The sequence below is a fragment of the Schistocerca serialis genome, chromosome 4 (assembly GCF_023864345.2).
Source record: "Schistocerca serialis cubense isolate TAMUIC-IGC-003099 chromosome 4, iqSchSeri2.2, whole genome shotgun sequence".
Taxonomy (NCBI): Eukaryota; Metazoa; Arthropoda; class Insecta; order Orthoptera; family Acrididae; genus Schistocerca; species Schistocerca serialis.
This window is the reverse complement of record NC_064641.1, coordinates 860,399,656-860,423,681: the sequence shown is the minus strand read 5'-3', so window position 1 is coordinate 860,423,681 and position 24,026 is coordinate 860,399,656. Positions and strand designations below refer to the sequence as shown.

Genomic DNA, 24,026 nt, shown 5'->3' with positions numbered 1-24,026 from the left:
GATTGTTCTCCATTTAGTTTTTAAAATACATAGTTACTGAACATGGCAACACAGAAAAGTTGAATTCTACATCAGACAATAATGACTGATATGGTTGTCCTTGATCATCCGTGAGTAAAAATCAAAAGCACGTAGAAACCCCAGTTCAGTAGTCACACTAGCCAAGTACATGGTCGTTATTCACAGAAGCACTGAATCCCAGGAAGATTGTTCATAGTTGCTGTGTGGCATCGCAGTACTGTGGGATGTAGACTGGGCAGGGACACTCCAACAAGTGGGCTGCCAGAGGTAGCTGGTGTGCATGGCCTTGAGCTGAGCAAAGAGCTGAGCTGCAACTGCAACTGTCTGCTATGCGCTGAGGTACAACTTAGATCACTCTAGGTGGAGGAATATACCAACATGACCCTCAGATGCAATCTAGTTCCCTCAATTGCAACACCGCTGTTGCTGCTGCATGCTGCCTATGTAGAATTTGGTGGTTTCTGGCGGAGCCTGCTACCATTTAGGCTGTTAAGGTGGCAGGTATTGTGTAGTGTAGTATTTGGACTCAATAAGTTATTTCTAAAAATACGGGAAGATATTAAGAGGATTATACAGGTTGACAATGGCTGCTGTACTCCAGGTGAAATGTCTACAAATAATTCCCAAAGGCATTAACCATAGAATGACGTGAAGTTTCTATCAGTCTCTGCCACAGAAGAGGAGTGTCTGACTATCTGCTGCCACTGGATATTGCTGGAAAATGACAGTTTGGGCTGATAAATATTATTATAATGTTAATTGGTTCTTCTGTCACATCTTGGTACAACAACAAAATTATAAATACTACACTTTTCCTTTATAATGTAATCATCCTTTGTAATACAATCCTTTATGATATAATTATCCTTTATAATATAATCATCCTTTATCTCTCTATTGTCTCTATATGAGGATCCCAAAACTGTTCCTGAATATCACCAAATCCATTTCAGCATGCTATCAAGAAAATGGGGTAAAAGAAGTCATTCTAGCTGTTTATAATGAAAGATGCCTAACTGCAGACTTTGCTGCTCTGTGAAGGTTACACTCTAGACAGCCTTAATCCAAAAGTAGGGATGGCCAGTGCATTGCCACATGTTATTATAATGTTGCTCTTACTAGCTGCGTGGGGAAGACATTGGAGTGTGTGGTCAACTGGCACCCATCTAAAGTATTAAAATATAGTTAGCTTCTCAATTACCTGGTTTGTGGACTCAGATTGTCTCGCTTCCCACTCAAAAATCTAACTCTGATTTAGGTGGCAATACAAAAACTCCACCATCAGTTTTATGATCAATATTTGCCTGCCACTTGTGCTATACACTGTAACATAAAGCACAATTAATAGATCATGTCAGATGTAACAGGTTCTCTGTCTTATGAACTAGGTTAAAAGGACAGTAGATTTCAATGGAATTAAAGCTTGGGACCTTGTTTTATTGGAGCAATGAGCAATTTAAAGTATGCTTTCCTATGTTGACAAAGTGTTTCATTTTTTATGCTTTGAAAACCTATGATACTCTTTGAAAATGTCATATCCTTGGACTCTTCCATAAATAGAACTTCTGGGGATATCATCTTCTCTTCATATACATCAGCTCATGCTAACAGAAGGCTTTTGGAGGAGCGGACAAAAACCACTGATTTTAAATATGTGCATTTTAATTGTGGACTTGCACAGTACATCCACACTCTGCAAACCTCTGTGAACTGCGTGGCAAAGGGTTCTTCATTTTGTACCACATTTAGGGTTTCTTCTCGTTCCCTTCACACATGAAGCACAGGAAGAATAACTGGTTAAATGCCTCTGTGTATGCTGCTGTCATTAGTTTAACAATGGCCATCATGCTCCCTATATGTGCTGTATTACATTTCTAGATTCCCCACTGGTTCTTGAAATGTTTTAGGGCTAAGTAGGCATTTGTGGGATAGTTGACGTCTATCTTCAAGCATCTGCCAGTTCAAGTGTTTCATCATTTTCGTGACACTCTCCCATGGGTCAAATGAACCTGTCACCATTCATGCTGTCGTTGTTTGTATACGAGGGCATGCTCAAAAGTAATCCCTCTGAATTTTTAATGTGAAAACCCTTAAAACACTTTTAAATAAAACAAACTGTATTAACATTCTGAAATTTATTCTTCATGTTTACAAGTTTACAGCCCTCTGCCACAACAGGGCTCTGAATTGTGACGTGTAACATGGCAGTGTGTAAGCAATTATGTCAGTACATGAAAAACAGCATGCTGTGATCAAGTTTTGAATTTGAGGAGTTTGTTCACATGTGGAACACTGTCTCCTTCAGCATGACAATGTTAGGCCACACTCGAGTGCTGTGACATCTGCAACAGTCCGACACCTTGGAGTCACAGTCATTCATCATTCTTCTTAAAGCCCTGACTTGGCTTCATCTGATTTTCATCTGTTCCCAAAACTTAAAAAAAACCTTCGAGGACTTCACTGTGATAGTGATAAAGTGGTGCAATCAGAGGTGAGGTTGTGGCTCTGTCGACAAAATCAAACATTCTACAGTGAGAATATCAACAAACTGATCTCTTGTTGGGAGAAATGTGTTCATTGCCAGGGTGACGGTGTTGAAAAATAAATATGCAGACATGAAGAATAAAGATGTAGAATGTTAATAACATTTGTTTTGAAACTTCCTGGCAGATTAAAACAGTGTGCCAGACTGAGACTCGAACTCGGGACCTTTGCCTTTCGCAGGCAAGTGCTCTACCAACTGAACTACCCAAGCATGACTCACGTCCTGCCCTCACAGCTTTAATACCACCAGTACCTTGTCTCCTACCTTCCAAACTTCACAGAAGCTCTCCTGCGAACCTAGCAGAACTAGCACTTCTGGAAGAAAGGATATTGCGGAGATATGGCTTAGCCACAGCCTGGGGGATGTTTTTAGAAACATTTGTTTTATTTAGAAAACTTCAAGAGTTTTCACATAAAAAATTTGGATGCATTACTTTTCAGCATGCCCTCATACATTCAATATCCCTGGCAAGTCCTGTTCAGTTTATGTTCCCTGCCAAACAGGCTTTTTGATCCATCTTTACTTTAAATATCAGATATGAGACATTGCTCCAAATTTCAACTTAAATGTGAGAGTATTGGGTTTCATGTTTGATGAGAAGCTTGCATGGCTGCATCACCTAAAGGGTTTAAAGGCCAAAGATTAGGAATGCTTTAACTGTAGGTGTTGGGAGCACATTGGCACAGTTGCTCCACTTATATAAATATTTCACGCAATTGTGAAACTATAAATGCCCTGTATACATATGAGCGAGAGCAATATACCTAAATATCATGACAGTATCCAGCATGAGGGCATTGAAAGTGACTGCAGATGTATATTGTACCAGCACCATTCACAGTTTTTGCACTGTAGCTTGACCTTTTTCAATCACCTATCCACTAGAAAGGAAATCAGGGCAGTTTAATGACACTTGGTGTCATAGAAATGTCAGTCCTTACCCACAGGTTGCAACTGGCTGCCAGACATAGATTTACTCTTAGAAATTTACTCGATTACATGGAACACAAGGCTCCAGGATCTGTTTTCAGAATTATTTTATTGAATCCTGTAACAGCAGTGCAGTTGTTTATCGGACTACTCAACATCATGATGTGCCTATGCAGACTGAAGTGACGAATGAAAATTTGTACCAAGGCCAGGATTCAAACCCAGGTCTCCTGTTCACAAGGCAGATGTGCTAACCTCTATACTGTGTGGCACAGTGGCTTTGCAAAACTGCATGGAGTACGCAGCATGCCTCACTCCTCAATCCAAATTCCCATTCACACCTCAGTCCACTGGTATTCCCCGTAAACTTAAACAGCACTGTAGGGGCTCTGCAGCTGTATTGGAATAGCACACGAGCATTGAACAAAATGGGGAATTCTGCCTGAAACCCAAGAGTAGGTGCTTTAACCAAATGATTGATTAAAGTATCAAATGATTCATTTAATTAAAGCATCTATGCCTGGGTTTCAGGCAGACTCCCCCATTTCGTCTGATGCTGTGGTGCTGTTCCAATACAGCTGGAGAGCCTCTACAATGCTGTTCAAATTTAGGGGGAATACCAGTGGGTTGAGGTATGACTGTATGAATGAGAATTTGAACTGAAGAAGGAGGCATGCTAGGGTAGTGGCATAGTGGTTAGCACATCTGCCCTGTGAGCAGCAGACCCAGGTTCGAATCCCAGTCTTGGTTCAAATTTTCGTTCATAATTTCAGTCTGCGTATATACCACATATCATAAATGTCTGAGATTTGGAAAGGTCTCTGGAACCATATAGTTTCATTTGGTCCTAAAATGAGTTTACTGAATCAGTTCACTGTCTGTGACTCTTAAGATATACGTCGTCTTGAGTTACCTTGAACAGATGAGACATATTCGATGAGGTTTCTGGATTGCAGCTGGATATGTTGTCTTCTTGTCACAATATTTCGGCTGGCAACTGTCCAGCCATCTTCAGGTATGCCGGGAAAACTTCAAGAATGACACAGATGAGACATAGTCAGACTATGTAATACCTTATCTGCTACAACTGCCTGAGTGCACTGCAAGCCAGCCAATGCATGTCACCAATAAACAAACGACTGCAGTTCTTCCGGAAGACTCTCCTTCATTTAAAACATACAAAAAGGAGATGATACTCTGCTGAGTACCATTGGCTGTGGGATCAAGGGGTCACTATTTAAGCAAGATACAGCAGGCTATGAGGCATACAAAATATGTATGGTTACACATTATGTCATTAATCTTTGTGTAGTATTCTTGTTGAGACAGAGCATTGTGCATCAGCGGGAGGATAAGACGTTGGTAGAGAGGGGTAACTAGCTAAACTTGGCTAAAATTATAGCCAACCATGCTATAGCTCCTTCCAGCCACAGAGGCAATTTAAGTGGTTCTAACATGCCTCCAGATATGGCACTGTACTATTGGATGTCAATTCCTTCTCTGAGGGAAGGACCCATCAGTGTCAGTGCTTCTGGTGTATGCCACATTTAAGGTGAGATTACCAAGTTTGAATTTGAGAGGGCAAACCACAATTTATGTGGTGATGGTGCACAGAGCATGATATATTTACTAAATTTTTGTTCTTATATACAGATTTTGTGCAGAGTATTGGGGAGAAACACATGCCTTGCTTTTAAATTTGATTTGTCCTGCCTACTCATTTTGTGTTTAATGTTGTTAATCAGTTCTTGAGTATTCAGTGTTGTCCACAGATTTTTTATAGTTTGTCAATGTCATCCATAAAAGTCCAGTGGAAAAACATTTTGTTTGAAGCATAAGTACACACAGGGCAAAGATTATGTGATTTACAAACAGCTGGCATACACAATGTTTCAGTCCTACTGGTCTCTGTGGTGGAAGAAAGGACATCCAGCCAGTGCTTTAAAGCCAGATTGGTGGTATCTATAATTTTCAGGCCCTGCCATATGCAGGAGCAAAGCTGAGAAAGTGAATAGGAAATCAGTAGATAATAGACAGTAGATACAAGCTCTTTTATGTCCTTTCTCCATTCCATAATCTCTCCATAATGCTTGCCCTGTAGATCAGTTTACCTTGTATAAATCCAAATGTAGATTTTTTTAAAAAATGTGTTCATTCTGTTTTGTTTCAGGCCTGAAGCTGTGAAACCACATAGGATACAAAAACGGCAGTTCAATCGTGGAACAGATGCCTCATTTCGTCACTATTCATCCTTCCGTTCAGATGGAGGAAGTTCTTCTTCTTTTGGTTCAGGAAGAAAAACTGCTACTCGAGGTGATGTACCTGTCGAAACTGCAGTTAAAACAGGTGGAAAATTTGTTAGTGGAGGTAAGCTGCAGTGTTACAGTACCCCTTTATTGTTTCTCGTAGCATAGAATGTTTGTGGTGCAATACTGAGACTATTCGAAAGACTTAATTTATTGGTCAGTATCATAGTTAAATTTTGAGACAGTTTTTTTCTGTCATTGTTATTACCTCTTTGGTAGCTCACAATCAGAAGTACTTTGTTTGTCGAAGATGGTTACGTGTCTGGTTGATCTCTCTGTTCTCATATCATTTTTTTGTTTTCTTACTGTTGTTCTGAGTGAGCAGGTTTTGTTTGCTGTTAACGATATTAACAATGACACTTTCCTTTGTTAACAATTCATGTAGCCTGCTACTCTTAGCCCAATGAGAAACTGAATATCTGTCTTTGTCATTATCAGTAAAGTCTCATTCATTCATCATACCCTTTAAATCCTACTATAAAGATTTTTCGTGGATGCTCATAACTCAGATGTTGAAAAATAGGAAGCATAGGCTCACAGATCAGATTTTATTGCACGTCTACAGGATGTCTGTGGTGGAGAATGCTGTTTAGATGACATAAACTTTGTGGGTGCAAGATAGCAACTGCATAAATCATAGTAAAATGAGTTGTAGTTGTACACACTATACATTGTGGGGTTGCAGTTGGTGCAAATTGTCTTCGACCTATTCCTTTCTGACTAGCAACACAGCGGTAAACCTCTTGACAGCCAAGATAATAAGGGTAAGGATACCAGCTTTGAGGGACAAAAAGCCTGTATTTCAGCAGTTAATGCTAAAAAGAGACTGTGTTGAAAGCATTTAACAAAAGATGGAGATGTAAGTACTAACTAGTATGCCAGTTCTAACCCAAGAACACTGTAATTTATTACTCCAACAGTGCACACACATGGAAGACAAGGTACAATACAATTAGCAGTTCACAAGTGGCTGGCGGAGTCTTGCACTCTGTGGCCTATATAGACATTAGTTCCAAAAGGGTGCAGCAACTGCTTTTGTATTAGCAGGCCAGGTGGCCTCTAGTGGCCAAATCAAGCACAAATTTCATATGTGAAATGTCCTTAATTGATTATTCTGTGGGAATGGTAGTGGGAATTTGTACTTATCAGTGAAACTACTTAGAGATGATGCAATGAGATGTTTAATATAAGGATTTCTGAAAATACAAGAGAGGTCAACATTTTGTAATGATAATAACTTTAATATAAATGAAGGTGATTCAGTATCTTAGCAGTTCACAGAAGTCTATGGCATTCCAAGTCATTGGGAGGGTAGAAGGTAGCCAGTCACAGTAAATTGATAGCAGTGGCATCACATTTTTCAAAAATTTAATTTCACAACTATTGATCCATAACATTGTATTTAGGGTTCTTATGTCTACAAAACTAAAAGTGAGTTTTAGAATTAATGACCAGTGAAATGTTGTGTGGAGTTGAGTTTAAAATAATCTTGTTTGTTGACATCCTAGACTCTGTGTTATCTGATAGCTGAAATTGGTGATGACAAAAAATATTCAATTAGGGTCGCGTATTTCAGTTTCTGTTGATTCCGACACTCATGTTAGCCGTGTATCCGTGAGTCTTCATAAAGAGTTGTTTTAGGCTTGGCAGTTGTTTGAGATACTCTGATGAACACTCACCATTCGATATGCAGATAACAAAGTCAGACTGCATTCAGACTAAAGACAATGCAACTGTCAAAATTCTATTAGCAAATTCTCAAAGTATTTGTAAGAAAGTTCCAAAATTTACTGCATTTCAGGAAAGTTCTCATCCTGAAGATATTCTTGAGACCAGGAGCTGGCTGAAACCCAAAGTAGAAAGCTCTGAGGTATTTAGCGAGTCATAAAACGTATATCAGAAAGACAGATTAGATGCCCTATGAGGGGATTACTCATTGCAGTTGAAAAAAGTATTATCTCCCTTGAGATAGAAACTGAGTGTGACAGTAAAGTTATCTGGTCACATATAACAGGTGTAGGTGAAACCAAGTGAATTGTTGGATGTTTGCACAGGCCACTGATTCCGCTGTGACAGTTCTAGAGTTATTCAAAGAAAGTCTACAGTCAGTAGCATGTAAATACCCAGATCATGCAATACTACTTGGAGGCAACTTATCGAGTAGCGAATGGGCTCTCTATGGATTCATTGCAGGGTGTACGGACAGACAGTTCTTGTGAAGTACTTTTGAACACATTTTCTGAAACTGTCTTTGAGCAGCTAGTTCTGAAGCCTACATGCAATGGAAATATCTTTGACACTGAAGCTACAAACAGGCTGGACATTATCAGTTACATCAGTATAGTGATAGGGATTAGTGATCATGATGTCATCATAGCAACTGCGGCTACTAAAGTTAATAAATCTGACAAAAAGGCTAGGAGAGTGTTTTTGCTAGGAAGAGCAGATAAAAAGTTGTTAGAATCTCACATAGACAATGAACTGATATCAATTTGTTACAGAATGATGTACATGGAGGAATTATATGATGGTCATAGAGGAATTATGGACAAAGTTTAAACAGACTGTAAATCATGATCTGGACAAGTATGTGTCAGTGGAAAAGACCCATCATGGTTGAACAACAAAACTTGCATAAGGGTGAGGAAGAAAAGTCGGTTGCACTCTTAGTTCAGGAGTGCATAGATTAGTAGAGATATGTGTCTCTGTGAAAAGATCCATGCATGAAGCATACAACAACTACCACTGTCATAACTTAGCAAAAGATCTGGCTGAGAACCCGAGAAAATTCTGGTCTATTGTAAAATCACTAAGCATTGGTGTGGCAATAGAAGATAGCAAAAGGAAAGCTGAAGTTTTAAATTTTGTGTTTAATAAATTATTCATGCAGGACAATCATACAAACATACTGTCCTTTTGACCATTGCAGACAGTCCTCTATAGACAATGTAGTAATAAGCATTTTTAGCATAGAGAAACAACTGAAAGAGTTGGAAATATATAAATTGCCAGGTCCAGATGGAATTCCATTTCAGTTTACAAAGAGTACTCTATGGCATATGCCCCATTTGGACCAATATTCTTAACATCAGTTTGCTGCAGAGTTCTTGAACATATTCTGAGTCAGAATGTAATAAAATATCCTAGAGACTTAAAAACTTATGCTCACGAATCAGCACAGTTTTAGAAACCATTGTTCATGTGAAACTCAGCTTTCTCTTTTCTCATGTGATATACTGCCAACTGTGGATGAAGGGCAACAGGCATATTCAATAATTCTAGATTTCCAAAAAGCATTTGGCACAGTGCCCCACAGCAGAGTTTTAATGAAAGTACAAGTATATGTAGCAGATTCCCAGATATTTGAGTGGCTTGAAAGCTTCTCAAGTAATAGAATCCTATATGTTGTCCTTGACGGTGAGTGTTCATCAGGGAAGTGTAATAGGACTTCTATTATATGCTATATATATAAATGGTCTGAGCAGCAATGTGTGGTTGTTTGCTGATGATGCCGTGGTGCATGAGAAGATGTCAAAGTTGAGTGGCTGTAGGAAGATATAAAATGACTTAGACAAAATTTCTAGTTGATGTGATGAATCGTAGTTAGCTCTAAATGTAGAGAAATGTGAGTTAATGTGAATGAGTAGGAAAAACAAACCCATAATATTCAGATACAGCATTAGTAGTCTCACTATTGACACAGCCACATTGTTTAAATATCTGTACATAACATTACAAAGTGATATGAAATGGAACAAGCAGTGAGGATTGAGCTGGGAAAGGTGAATAGTTGACTTCAGTGTACAGGGAGAATTTTAGGGAAGTCTGGTTCATCTGTAAAGGAGACCACATACCAAGCGCTAGTGTGATCCACTCTCAAGTACTGCTCGAGTGCTTGGATTAAAGGATGACATTGAAGCAATTCAGATTTGTTACTAATAGGTTCAATCGACACACAGGTACTACTGAAGTGTGTCGGGAACTCAAATGGGAATCCCTAGATGGAGACGACATTCTTCTCAAGGAACATTATTGAGAAAACTTAGAGAACCGGCATTTGAAGCAGACTGCGGAATGATTCTGCTGCTGCCAACGTGCATTTTGTGTAAGAAACACAAAAATAAGATAGGAGAAATTAGGGGTATATGGTGGCATATTGACAGTCTCTTTTCCTTGCTCTATTTGTGAATGGAACAGGAAAGGAAATGACTAGTAGTGATACAGTGTACACTACACCACACACTGTACAGTGACTTTCAGAGTATGTATATTGGCGGTAGGTGTAGACTTAGATGTAGGTAGTAACTGCCACGGGCATTCACAGATATTTTTCTGTTGACAGGGGGGATAAAAAACTCTAAAATTGCCAATTCTTGTATGTCAGTTTCGAGACATATCATACCCTAAGAGTTACTTTTAATAGGTAACAAAAAAAACTTTTTATATGCAAGAGGATTGTTGGTTATCCTGCAGGCAGCGCCAGCTTCCTCCCATAACCCCACTATACTATCTCTTTTCCTCTGCATCCCATGCCTCCTTACACCTACCACACACCCCACTAGATTGCTGGGCACATCAAGCACTGTTTCAGTTGAGCCTTAGACACTGGCCATGTGTGTGCTGGTTGTGCTTGTGTGAATATGTGTGTATTTTCTGCTCTGAGAGAAGAACTTTGTACCAAATCTCAAATATTTTAGCAGTCTTTTTTCATTGTGTCCATCTGTGACAGTGCCTCCTCCACGTGGAGAGTAATAATCCATCCTTTCCATATTGTTGTTGTTACATCCAGTATTTTCCATTTTTTAAATAAAATGCTCTACTCCAAGCTCCAGGGGGAGCAAGTACCCCCCTTGCTCACGTTTTGGGTGTTCATGGGAATCACATGTTCTGTGTGGGCAATAAAATTAGGAGAAACAGTAGTTACAATTTTCTTTGCTTGTATTTTACAATTGTATTACATGTATCATGATTATACGGATTTAAACATGTTATGGAAATAGTTTTGTTTATGCACAAAGCAGTTACACAAAAACAGACTAATTTTTAACAATTGTTGTTGTTGTTGTTGTCTTCAGTCCTGAGACTGGTTTGATGTAGCTCTCCATGCTACTCCATCCTGTGCAAGCTTCTTCTTCTCCCAGTACCTACTGCAACCTACATTCTTCTGAATCTGCTTAGTGTATTCATCTTTTGGTCTCCCTCTACGATTTTTACCCTCCACACTGCCCTCCAATACTAAATTGGTGATCCCATGATGCCTCAGAACATGTCCTACCAACCGATCCCTTCTTCTAGTCAAGTTGTGCCACAAACTTCTCTTCTCCCCAATCCTATTCAATACTTCCTCATTAGTTATGTGATCTACCCATCTAAACTTCAGCATTCTTCTGTAGCACCACATTTCGAAAGCTTCTATTCTCTTCTTGTCCAAACTATTTATCATCCATGTTTCACTTCCATACACTCCATACAAATACTTTCAGAAACGACTTCCTGACACTTAGATCTATACTCGATGTTAACAAATTTCTCTTCTTCAGAAATGCTTTCCTTGCCATTGCCAGTCTACATTTTACACTCCTGGAAATTGAAATAAGAACACCGTGAATTCATTGTCACAGGAAGGGGAAACTTTATTGACACATTCCTGGGGTCAGATACATCACATGATCACACTAACAGAACCACAGGCACATAGACACAGGCAACAGAGCATGCACAATGTCGGCACTAGTACAGTGTATATCCACCTTTCGCAGCAATGCAGGCTGCTATTCTCCCATGGAGACGATCATAGAGATGCTGGATGTAGTACTGTGGAACGGCTTGCCATGCCATTTCCACCTGGCGCCTCAGTTGGACCAGCGTTCGTGCTGGACGTGCAGACCGCGTGAGACAACACTTCATCCAGTCCCAAACATGCTCAATGGGGGACAGATCCGGAGATCTTGCTGGCCAGGGTAGTTGACTTACACCTTCTAGAGCACGCTGGGTGGCACTGGATACATGCGGACGTGCATTGTCCTGTTGGAACAGCAAGTTCCCTTGCCGGTATAGGAATGGTAGAACGATGGGTTTGATGACGGTTTGGATGTACCGTGCACTATTCAGTGTCCCCTCGACGATCACCAGTGGTGTACGGCCAGTGTAGGAGATCGCTCCCCACACCATGATGCCGGGTGTTGGCCCTGTGTGCCTCGGTCGTATGCAGTCCTGATTGTGGCGCTCAGCTGCACGGCACCAAACATGCATACGACCATCATTGGCACCAAGGCAGAAGCGACTCTCATCGCTGAAGACGACACGTCTCCATTCGTCCCTCCATTCACGCCTGTCGCGACACCACTGGAGGCGGGCTGCACGATGTTGGGGCGTGAGCGGAAGACGGCCTAACGGTGTGCGGGACCGTAGCCCAGCTTCATGGAGACGGTTGCGAATGGTCCTCGCCGATTCCCCAGGAGCAACAGTGTCCCTAATTTGCTGGGAAGTGGCGGTGCGGTCCCCTACGGCACTGCGTAGGATCCTACGGTCTTGGCGTACATCCGTGCGTCGGTGCGGTCCGGTCCCAGGTCGACGGGCACGTGCACCTTCCGCCGACCACTGGTGACAACATCGATGTACTGTGGAGACCTCACGCCCCACGTGTTGAGCAATTCGGCGGTACGTCCACCCGGCCTCCCGCATGCCAACTATACGCCCTCGCTCAAAGTCCGTCAACTGCACATACGGTTCACGTCCACGCTGTCACGGCATGCTACCAGTGTTAAAGACTGCGATGGAGCTCCGTATGCCACGGCAAACTGGCAGACACTGACGGCGGCGGTGCACAAATGCTGCGCAGGTAGCGCCATTCGACGGCCAACACCGCGGTTCCTGGTGTGTCCGCTGTGCTGTGCGTGTGATCATTGCTTGTACAGCCCTCTCGCAGTGTCCGGAGCAAGTATGGTGGGTCTGACACACCGGTGTCAATGTGTTCTTTTTTCCATTTCCAGGAGTGTATATCCTCTCTACTCCGACCATCATCAGTTATTTTGCTCCCCAAATAGCAAAACTCCTTTACTACTTTAAGTGTCTCATTCCCTAATCTAATTCCCTCAGCATCACCCGACTTAATTCGATTACATTCCATTATCCTCATTTTGCTTTTGTTGATGTTTATCTTATATCCTCCTTCCAAGACACTGTCCATTCCGTACAACTGCTCTTCCAGGTCCTTTGCTGTCTCTGGCAGAATTACAATGTCATCGTGTGAACCTCAAAGTTTTTATTTCTTCTCCATGGATTTTAATACCTACTCCGAATTTTTCTTTTGTTTCCTTCACTGCTTGCTCAATGTACAGATTGAATAACATCTGGGAGAGGCTACAACCTTGTCTCACTCCCTTCCCAACCACTGCTTCCCTTTGATGTCCCTCGACTCTTATAACTGCCATCTGGTTTCTGTACAAATTGTAAATAGCTTTTCGCTCCCTGTATTTTACCCCTGCCACCTTCAGAATTTCAAATAGAGTATTCCAGTCAACATTGTCAAAAGCTTTCTCTAAGTCTACAAATGCTGAGAAATTGATATTTTTACTCTGGTAAGTGCCCAGCATCTGAATACGCAGATGGGATCCTCTTTCCAGTACATCCTGCTGTCTCACAGTCCTTCTGGTCTAAGCCTCCACTAACCTGTTTCCCTGCCTCACCTGGCCTTTTTCCTTCCTTGTTCTGTCCACACCACTCCTTCCCTGTTGAGATTATACACTGTGCCTTCTCCTACCACTCAATCCCCCTGCCCCTCCCGATGTTGGCATTCTCTCTCTCTCTCTCTCTCTCTCTCTCTCTCTCTCTCCCTCTCCCCCTCCCTCCCTCCTCCCCCATCCCCCACTTCCCCCTTGTCCACCTCCTCCCTTTGTCTCATTCACAGATAACCAATAGTCAGTCTTGCTGTAGCTGCAGATGTACATGCCCCTTTGTGTGTGTGTGTGTGTGTGTGTGTGTGTGTGTGTGTGTGTGTGCACGTGCGCTTGTGTGTGTTTGTATGTAGTTTGTGTTTGTGAATGTTTATACTTTTGCTAGAGAATGAGCAAGAGCTTGAAAGCTAGTGTGAATATTTCATCTTCTGTGTGTTTCTATGTATCATGCAATAGGCAGTTGTAGGTGATTGGTTTTGTTTTCTTTATTTTACTTAGCAAAGTGGGGAGGTGCTGAGTCATCTTTCGAAAGACCTACCTCAAACTACCCAGCTACCCCTTCCTCAACTCATGCTTCCTTTCCTAACCCTCCCATGCAAAGTGCAAAAAATGGAGCAATCAGAGCTTCACTGATAAGTGGTGGCTCAATTCTGTCACTGGAAAGGTTTACTCTAGTTGTGTTTCTCTCTACCTTTTTTTCACAGTGTCTGAAAGTTATGTCTTAAATGTAGTTGTCCAGTATAGATGGATGTGATGAATATGTGAAGGGTATTAATGACTGTGTGTGGGTCATTTATTTATTGTGGAGAAAGGGAGTGGATGAAACTTGAGGCAGTGTACAGCCTACTTCTTTCATAAAATAAAAGTAGCTACTGAGTGTGATGTTCCGATGTGATGATGTTACTATGTGGCTACCGTCATATGCCATTTCATTAAATGAGATCTGGTTATAAGTTTTGGAATACTATAAAGGATGGTCAGTCTGCTTATCAGGAACTCAATGCTGCCACCTGAAAATACCAGTCAAATTGTTATAATACCTGTTTTTATGTTACCTGGGATTAGCCACGCTGGGTTGTGTTGAAAATGTCATCTGTGGAGGTTTTGGTAGAAAAAGGCTGTTGAATCCTTACATCACTGTTTCACATTTACACTTTGTTGTACTACATTTTTCACACTTAAAGGAAGTGAATCTATTGCAATTACCTTATCAAGTGCAATGACCATTTTTTTTGTACCCTTATGATTCTGACACATCTGATACTTGCATTGCAAAACATTACCTTTTATTTGTAGTAGAGCATACGATTCCTCTGTTCTGAGCTTGAAAACCTTAGGGATGGTTTTAGATCCTTCATTACATACTTTATTATTCCTTCACAGTGGTCTTAACAAATGGCACATTTCACCTCCCTGTCTTCTTCAGAGATTCTGTTCCGAGCCTTCTTCCTTTACTACTTTTAATTACTCTCTTATTTGTATTTCTTTTGTGTGGCTAATGTTTGTCATTTAACATACATTTTCTTTCTTTTCATAAAGGCTGTTATTTCCACCCTCTAGTTCATGTTAACTCTTACTGTTACCTTTCATTTTAAAATTGTCAGTTTTCAGCTGGACGACAGGACTCTCTCCCCCCAGCCCCCTCCTCCCATCCCCCCCACCACCATCTCTTCAGCTCTCATCTTTGATCTACAAAGTGCTTGCAACTCGGGAATGTAAGCCCAACTGTTAAAGACAATTGTCGTGTCTGAATTTTACCTCCTTCTCTCAATTGATCTTTGGTTTAGAATGCCTTCCCATATCCTTCACATGTAGAAATTTAATGTGTGTGTCTTATTTCCTACATAAATTTTCTGAAATTTTTAAAGATGGTTCAAGTTTTGTTGTTGTGTTTCTGTCATCTTTACTTTTTTTCTGATTTTAATAATTGGTGTGCTTCACTTCTGTGTCAAATGTGCTATACTGTGTGTGTGTGTGTGTGTGTGTGTGTGTGTGTGTGTGTGTGTGTGTGTTCATAGAGAACAGTAAAGCTGATTACAATATAACTGTTTCTTTTTATGTTCAGTATTGTTAAAGTGCATTTGAAAAAGAAATTTTATGGTCTTCAGCTGCTGTCAAGATGTTCTGTAAAGTGTCATATTTATGACCATTTTTGACATATCTTATCTCTTTTTTTTCAGACTGTGTAGGGGCACCAAAAATCATGAATGCCCGCTTAAGCTGCAGAATTGGCAGGTAAATGACAACTCTCTACTGTGTCTCTGATTCATTATCCTAACTGCTTTTGGCTTTAGAGGTTGGTACAAAAGAATTGGGAATTTAGAAGAAAAATAAAAAATGAATGAATCGACGGATGGATATCATGGTCTGGAACTGTGTTGCACACAATTTATGTAGACAGCTATACTGTAACAAATATACACAGTTTCTATGTATCTTGTGTTAAAAGAAGAATGCCAACACACCATTCTAAAAGTGTTCACACACTTGTGAAGATAGGCTAGGTCAATGAAATAGTAACAGTGGAATCACTAAGAAGAAAATTATTATGTAAGGCACATTTTGAACAAAAAATTGTTTCTTTGGATGATAAGGGAACTTTAAAGGAAAGAAATGTTTTATGAAGTTTACACATGATTGAAAATTGGGGGCATATCAGTAGAGGCAAGAAGTTTCTAGGAAAGACAGACACACTTTTACTGAAAGCAGCCTTTATTACTAGTGACAGTCAATTAATAATTTTTTTAAGAGAAAATGCAGCATGCTGATCAAATGGCACTGGAGAACAAATGATACATTATATCCACATCAAAAAAGTTTTTCATCACCTCGGTTTGGAGATTTCCAGAACCTGTACAGAAAATTGGTATAAGAATCAACATAAACATCATATCTGCCCTTTTTATTGCTCATGAAAATCACAAATTGCATGTTGTACCATCATACAGCAAGACCTACAGAGGTGGTGGTCCAGAATGCTCTACACACTGGTACCTCTAATACCCAGTAGCACATCCTCTTACATTGATGCATGCCAGTATTCATGGCATACTATCCATAAGTTCATCAAGGCAGATTGTCCCACTCCTCAACAGCGATTCGGCGTAGATCCCTCAGAGTTGTTGGTGGGTCACATCGTCCATAAACAGCCCTTTCCAATCTATCCCAGTCATGTTCGATAGGGTTCATGTCTGGAGAACATGCTGGCAACTCTAGTCGAGCGATGTCATTATCCTGACGGACGTCATTCACAAGATGTGCACAGTGGGGGTGGGAATTTTCGTCCATGAAGATGAATGCCTCACCAATATGCTGCCGATATGGTTGCGCTATTGATTGGAGGTTGGCATTCAAATATCGTACAGCTGTTACGGCGCTTTCCATTACCATCATTGGCGTATGCTGGCCCCACATAATGCCAGCCAAAACAGCATGGAACCTCCACCTTGCTGCACTCACTGGGCAGTGTGTCTAAGGCTTTCAGCCTGACCAGGTTGCCTCCAAACGTGTCTACGACAATTATCTGGTTGAAGGCATATGCAACACTCATCGGTGAAGAGAACATGATGCCTATCCTCCATTCAGCATGTTGTTGGGCCCCTCTGTACCGTGCTGCATGGTGTCGTGGTTGCAAAGATGGATTCGTCGGGAGTGAAGTTGCACATCATGCAGCCTATTGAGCACAGTTTGAGTTGTAATGTGACATACTGTGGCTGCACAAAAAACATTATTCAACATGGTGGCATTGCTGTCAGGGTTCCTCCAAGCCATAATCCTTAGAAAGCGATCATCCACTGCAGTAGTAGCCCTTGGGTGGCCTGAGTGGCGCATGTCATTGGCAATTCCTGTCTTTCAGGATCTCCTCCATGTCCGAACAACATCGCTTTGGTTCCCTCCGAGACGCCTGGACACTGCCCTTGTTGAGAGCCCTTCCTGGCACAAGGTAACAATGCGGACATGATCAAACCGCGGTATTGACCGTCTTGGCATGGTTGAACTACACACAACACGAGCCGTGTACCTCCTTCCTGGTGGAATGACTGGAACTGATCAGCTGTCGGACCCCCTCCGTCTAATAGGCCCTGATGATGCGTGGTTGTTTACATCTTTGGGTGGGTTTAGTGACATCTCTGAACAATCAAAAGGACTGTGTCTGTGATACAATATCCACATTCAACGTCTATCTTTAGGAGTTCTGGGAATCGGGGTGATGCAAAACTTTTGTGATATGTGTATATAGGGCACTCAGAAAGTTTCATTTTGAGGACATTGGTGCAGGATACATGCAACATAGTGCGACTCTGACACACACAAGCACTGATATGTAGACAAAGGATTATTGTGGCATTCATGTCTTTCTGACATTTGTGCAGTAAATGCAGAAACATGAACTGTAGTGATGTTATTACCAAATGTTTCAATACAGGATCAATGTGCTGTTATTCTTTTCTTGGCTGTCGAAGGACAAACACCAGCAGACATCCCTTGGAGAATCAAGAATGTTTGTGGGGCAGCATGTCTCTTGAAAACCACCATTGTGGAATGGTATGCCAAGTTGCATGTGGCAAGGGGTGTTGCTGCTTCATGATAACGCATGTCCCCATATTGCAAATGTTGTAATGCAGAAGTTATGCCAACTCAAGTGGGAGACACTTGAGCACCCATCCTATAGTCTGTCTTGAAAGGTTGATGAGTCCTATCGGACAGGCAACTACTTCTTCACACAGCAGGACAAAGTGTTTTACCAAATGGGTATCTCCAACCAGGTGTGTTGGTGCTATAATTACCTCATTGCTCATGGCGATTTTGCCTGACTGGCATACTTGTTCTGGACTGCACGATTGTCAAACAGAAACTTTTTGATTGCCTCTTATAGGTAAAAAACTGATAGGAAGTGCAAAGTGCAAAAGCTTCAAATTTTAGACAGAACATCACAAATATTTTGTATGTTTTATTGTATCATACTTCCGTGTGGCAATTTCATTCAACAACCTAAATCCATTGGGATATTTCCATGTTAGAGTCTATGTAGACAGCAGCAATGCAGTTGTGGTGATATTTGTATTTGATGGTGAGGCACATAAACATTTTGCAGCCTGGCATAATGAAAGGATTGGGGTGTACGAGGGGTGTTCGAAAAGTCCGTGCAAAAATAAAAACTACTTACATGTTTGGGGTAAACCTTTTTTATTTTTTGACATAGTCTTATTTTAGACTTATATACTTCATCCAACACTCTTCTAATTTGTTGATCCCTTCCAAATAATAGGAATTATCCAAGTCTGCAAAATAGCTATTAGTTGCTGCAGTCACTTTCTCATTTGAATATAATCTTTGTCCCGCCAGCCATTTCTTCAAATTGGGGAACAAATAGTAGTCCGAAGGAGCCAAGTCTGGAGAATAGGGGGGATGTGAAACAAGTTGGAATCCTACTTCCAATAATTATCCAATAATCCAATAATTATCCATGTTTGGAAAATAGCTATTAGTTGCTGCAGTCACCTCCTTGTTCGAATAAAATCTTTGTCCCACCAGCCATTTCTTCAAATTGGAGAACAAATAGTAGTCCGAAGGGGCCAAATCTGGAGAATAGGGGGGATGTGAAACGTGTTGGAATCCTATTTCCAATAATTTTGTGACCACAACTGCTGAGGTGTGTGCTGGTGCATTGTCGTGATGGAAAAGGACTTTTTTGTGTCCAGTCGCCGGCATTTTTCTTGCAGCTTGGTTTTCAAACAGTCCAATAATGATGAATAATATGCACCTGTAATAGTTTTAGCCTTTTCCAGATAGTCAATGAGGATTATCCCTTGTGAATCCCAAAAGACAGTCACAATAACCTTTCTGGCCGAAGGAATGGTTGGGTTGGGTTGTTTGGGGGAGGAGACCAAACAGCGAGGTCATCGGTCTCATCGGATTAGGGAAGGACGGGGAAGGAAGTCAGCCATGCCCTTCCAAAGGAACCATCCCAGCATTTGCCTGGAGCGATTTAGGGAAATCATGGAAAAACTAAATCAGGAAGGAATGGTCTTCGCATTTTTGGTGCAGATTCTCCCTTGGTAACACATTGTTCAGATTGTTCCTTGGTCTCAGGAGTATAGTAATGTATCCATGTTTCATTCACTTTGACAAAACGATGCTTAAAGTCCTGCGGATTCTTCATGAACAGCTGCAAACCATCCTTCCAACATTTCACACGATTCTGTTTTTGGTCAAGCGTGAGCAATTGCGAAACCCATCTTGCAGATAGCTTTCTCATGTCCAAATGTTTATGCAAAATATTATGTACCCATTCATTCAAGATGCCCACAGCACTAGCAATCTCATGCACCTTAACTCTTCTGTCATCTGTCACCATATCATGGATTTTATCAATGATCTCTGGAGTCATAACCTCCACAGGATGTCCAGAGCCTTCAGCATCACTTGTGTCCATATGGCCACTCCGAAAATTTTGAAACCACTCATAAACTGTTCTAATCGAAGGTGCAGAGTCACTGTAATCTTTATCAAGCTTCTCTTTAGTCTCCTGAGGCGTTTTGCCTTTGATAAAGTAATGTTTAATCACCGCATAAAATTCTTTTTTGTCCATTTCTTGACAATCACTCGACTTCCTTGATACACACTAATGCCAAACACAAAGAAATAGACCAATATGGCTGAAACTTGGTGTGCACTCTTTCCAAAGATGCTACTAACTAAACATGACCTCAATATGCGCCGGTGGTACCATCTCTTGGACTTTGCACGGAGTTTTCAAACGCCCCTCGTATAAGACTAGGAGAGCAAGAATCTTTTTACCTGCTCCACACATTGCTCCTGCTTAATATGCTCCTTTGCTTTGGAGGTATTTTTTAAAGGGTTTCCATCTGTAAGCTGGAGAGCATTGTGCCCTTTGGTGGCAGCAGAGTGGATTTTTGTTTATCTAATTTTGCTTTCTTTTCAGTTTAGGCAGAATCAAACAATGGAATGAGTAGTGTCATGTGATACAATGAAACATACAATATTATGGAAAGGAAAGTTGCTACTCACCATATAACGGAACTGCTGAGTTGCAGATAGGCACAACAAAAAGACTCTCGCAAATAAGTTTTCAACCAACAAGGCATTTGTCGAATATTGATGACACACACATGCACACACACACACACACACACACACACACACACACACACACACACACACACACACACACACAGACACACACTCCCATGTGTGGCTTCAGCTGCCAGACTCTGTGGTCATTTATGCAAGAATTGTGTTTGCGTGAGTGTGTGTCTGTGTGTGTGTGCCTGTCATCTGTTTTGGACAAAGGCCTTGTTGGCTGAAAGCTTGTTTGTGGTTATGCCTATCTGCGACTCAGCATCTTCACTATATGATGAGTAGCAACTTTCCTTTTCCTAATATTTTTACATTCCATCTTGGATTTTCAATTGTTTTATAAAACACACAAAATATCTGTGATCTTTTTATCAATTTGGTGCTTACATGATTAGGTTTTATGCATATTTCTCAATACTCTGGATTATTGTACATGTGATGAACAAAATCTGTTTTTTATTTAGTGGATGCAGGGCAAACTGCTACCGAGAATACCAGTTTCCCAGTGGGCAGACACAGTTGTTCCTTACTTGTGTGGATGGAAAGTGGCAAGTAGAGAATACTGAATGGGAAACAGTACCCAACTGTGAGCGTAAGTACATACATCAATATTTCAGTTCCTGTCTGTGCTTTTTGCATTTGTGACAGTACTCCATTTCATTGTTCATTGTATATGTTACAATTGCATTTGGTAAGGTAATAATTTGAAGAAGTGCAGTGAGTAGTGCAAATGATATAAATTCATAAGAGTGTTCTCTATGAATGCCATTATAACAAGGAAGAACTACCTGTATCTCACTAAACTCATTATACTGAAGTACACAAAAATAAAGCTTAAGTATAGTGTGCATGCGTAATCTGCTTAGAAAGTGAACACTTCTGTGGGCTAAGTAAATGTTTCAATTGCTTTCAACATGTATTTCAAGTTTCCCTCCAACAAATATTTTTCTTGCATACTGTGTTTGTTTCTCACCCTGTAAAATCATGTCATGCCACTTAAAACATGGTTCTGTGGATATAGTTACAATTATGGATAAATTTTACTCTTTTCAGTATTTACAGTTTTTTGGAGGAAACATGTACAGTAGAGTACTAACCCACTTTTTTTGAACAATTTCCTAATTATTCTTATATAAACCAAGAAATAAAAAAGCGGGAGCAGATGATGGATGAGGTCTTGTTTATGAACGGTCATAAAAACAGAATTATATCAGACATAACAATGTACATGAAAACATTAAAAACTAGCAGTATCAGAGAATAAAAGAAAGTGAACTGGTAAAATGTGTGTGTAAACAGAAAAACTTAAAAAGCAGAATGATGATTTTTAGCTTATGTGAAAAACTTAGGTACACTGTTGGAATCTATTGGAAGAGAAGACAGTGTAATTGGTGGCAAGGTGACAGGTTTGAGTCCATATCTGGCACACTGTTTTAATGTGCCAGAAAATTTTCAATGTAATGTTGTTCTTGGGGAATATATATTGAAATGATTTTGGATGAACTGAACATGATTGTTGTTTACCTGGCCCATCAATCATTAAAGAGGAGATATAAAATTCCATATGAAACTTGAAAGACAACAAAGCTGCTGTTGCAGACAAAATCCTGTCAGTGATAATGAAATTTATAGATGAACAAGACATTGCAACCCTTCATAAAATATTTAATATTATATGTGAAATGAATTGCTAACCCCAACAATGGTTTGATCCGTTTGAGGAAAGGCGTCGTTCCACCAGGCTGTATATTAAAATTATACTTTATTAAGCTATACTAGTTTTGAGTGTGGCTCATTTTTAAGTGCATCTATTGCAGATGTGGGTACAGTAATAATATTTCTGAAAATTAAATATTGAAGTATATGTAAGAAACATGAAAGAGCTACAAGTGACATCACACTTTTACTGTAGACAAAATGAAGTACAAATGTATAATAGTCATAGTGCTTATTAATAACTGTACCATATATATATATATATATATATATATATATATATATATATATATATATATATATATATATATTTCTGTTCTATACAGATTATGAAAAAGCTTTTAATTGGATACAGTATCAGAAACTAAAACTAAACTAAAAACTTGACATAGATGAAAAGGACACCTTTTGTATCAAACCAAACAGTGAAGGTAAAATCAGGTAATGATGTATACAACTGAATACAAACCAAGCAAGGACTAAGAAGCACTTTTTCAAGTGTCTTTTGAAGACGCATAACTAGAAGTTACGGTAAATAGAAACTGGATCAACAAAATCAATTGTGATGATTATGAAGTCCTGATCGCTTGCATTATACATATAATTTCCAATAGCTGGTAAATGCAGTAGGAGAATGCAGTAAATCAGTGGACCTTAAAATCAAAATCAAATCTACTAAATCCATTATCATTTAAAAAACTTACTTAAAAATTGTGACATAACATTTAATGCACTGCCCTTGGAAACAGCCAGTATGTTTTACTTTCAAGGCACATGATTTTACAGAGAATTCTTACATGTGGGTACAAATTCTTTCCATAGCAGCAGTAAATAATAGGAACTCATCATATAAATAAGAAACTTAATCTGCACTCCTGGGAGACTATATTTTTGCACAGTATTGATGATTATAATTAGTTGTTTTGTATACAGTAAAATAATCTCTCTCTCCCTAATTTCTGCTTGTTGCCTGCTGCTACTATGCTTTAATATGCACAAAACTGAATAATAGTTGGATTCTCACCAATGTAGGCAATGCAAATATGATTAAAATTTGTGTCTATTGCTTCAATCAATTAAAAAATAAGAGTGCACTTCTTGATTTGCTTCTGCCACAGCAAGAGAGATCAATCTTCACCTTTTGTAGTCACACTTGAAAATCCCTCATCAGCAGAGATATAATTTATGAGCCCCTAATTAACTGCAAAAAATATGAAACAAAAAATAATAAATGTATAGTGCTATCCCTAACTCAAAACTAAACAGACTGCATTATGTCACGCCGAGAGGAGATGTGTGATATGGCAGTGTCAGATGCACAGAGAGAATAAGGCTATGTAAGAGAGCATTATTGAGGACTGTTGTTCATAATTCGAAACTAGTTCCAAAATGAGAAGCATTGTTACTGATAGCTTGTGTTGTGGAAGTAATATCTGTGGGAGCTCCTGCATTCTTATTAAGAATCCACTGAAATAGGAAGCTGGAATCTATTTTTCGTTTCCTCTCTCTCTCTACTTTCTGACTACTCTCTTTGTCTCTATCCTTCACCAATGCCCTCTCTATTATCTCTCTCTCTCTCTCTCTCTCTCTCTCTCTCTCTCTCTCTCTCTCTCTCTCTCTCTCTGTCCCACTCATCTTCCCACCCTTTTCTTTATCGCTCTCCTCTCCTCTGCATTCCTTCCTTCTCTTCCTTCCTTTGTATTTCACCCTCCCTTACTCTTCCTCCACTTC

The 24,026-nt window shown here is 40.1% G+C and overlaps 1 protein-coding gene across 1 annotated transcript in view; it reads left to right on the top strand.

The window, feature by feature from the left end:
* Positions 1–24,026, top strand: part of LOC126473497 (hemocytin) — a 568,134-nt gene that overhangs the window by 37,219 nt on the left and 506,889 nt on the right. Inside the window, exons 2-4 of the mRNA XM_050100583.1 lie at positions 5,667–5,863; positions 15,659–15,713; positions 21,044–21,171. Of these exons, the coding sequence (XP_049956540.1) occupies positions 5,667–5,863; positions 15,659–15,713; positions 21,044–21,171 (380 nt within the window). The remainder of the gene's footprint in view (positions 1–5,666; positions 5,864–15,658; positions 15,714–21,043; positions 21,172–24,026) is intronic.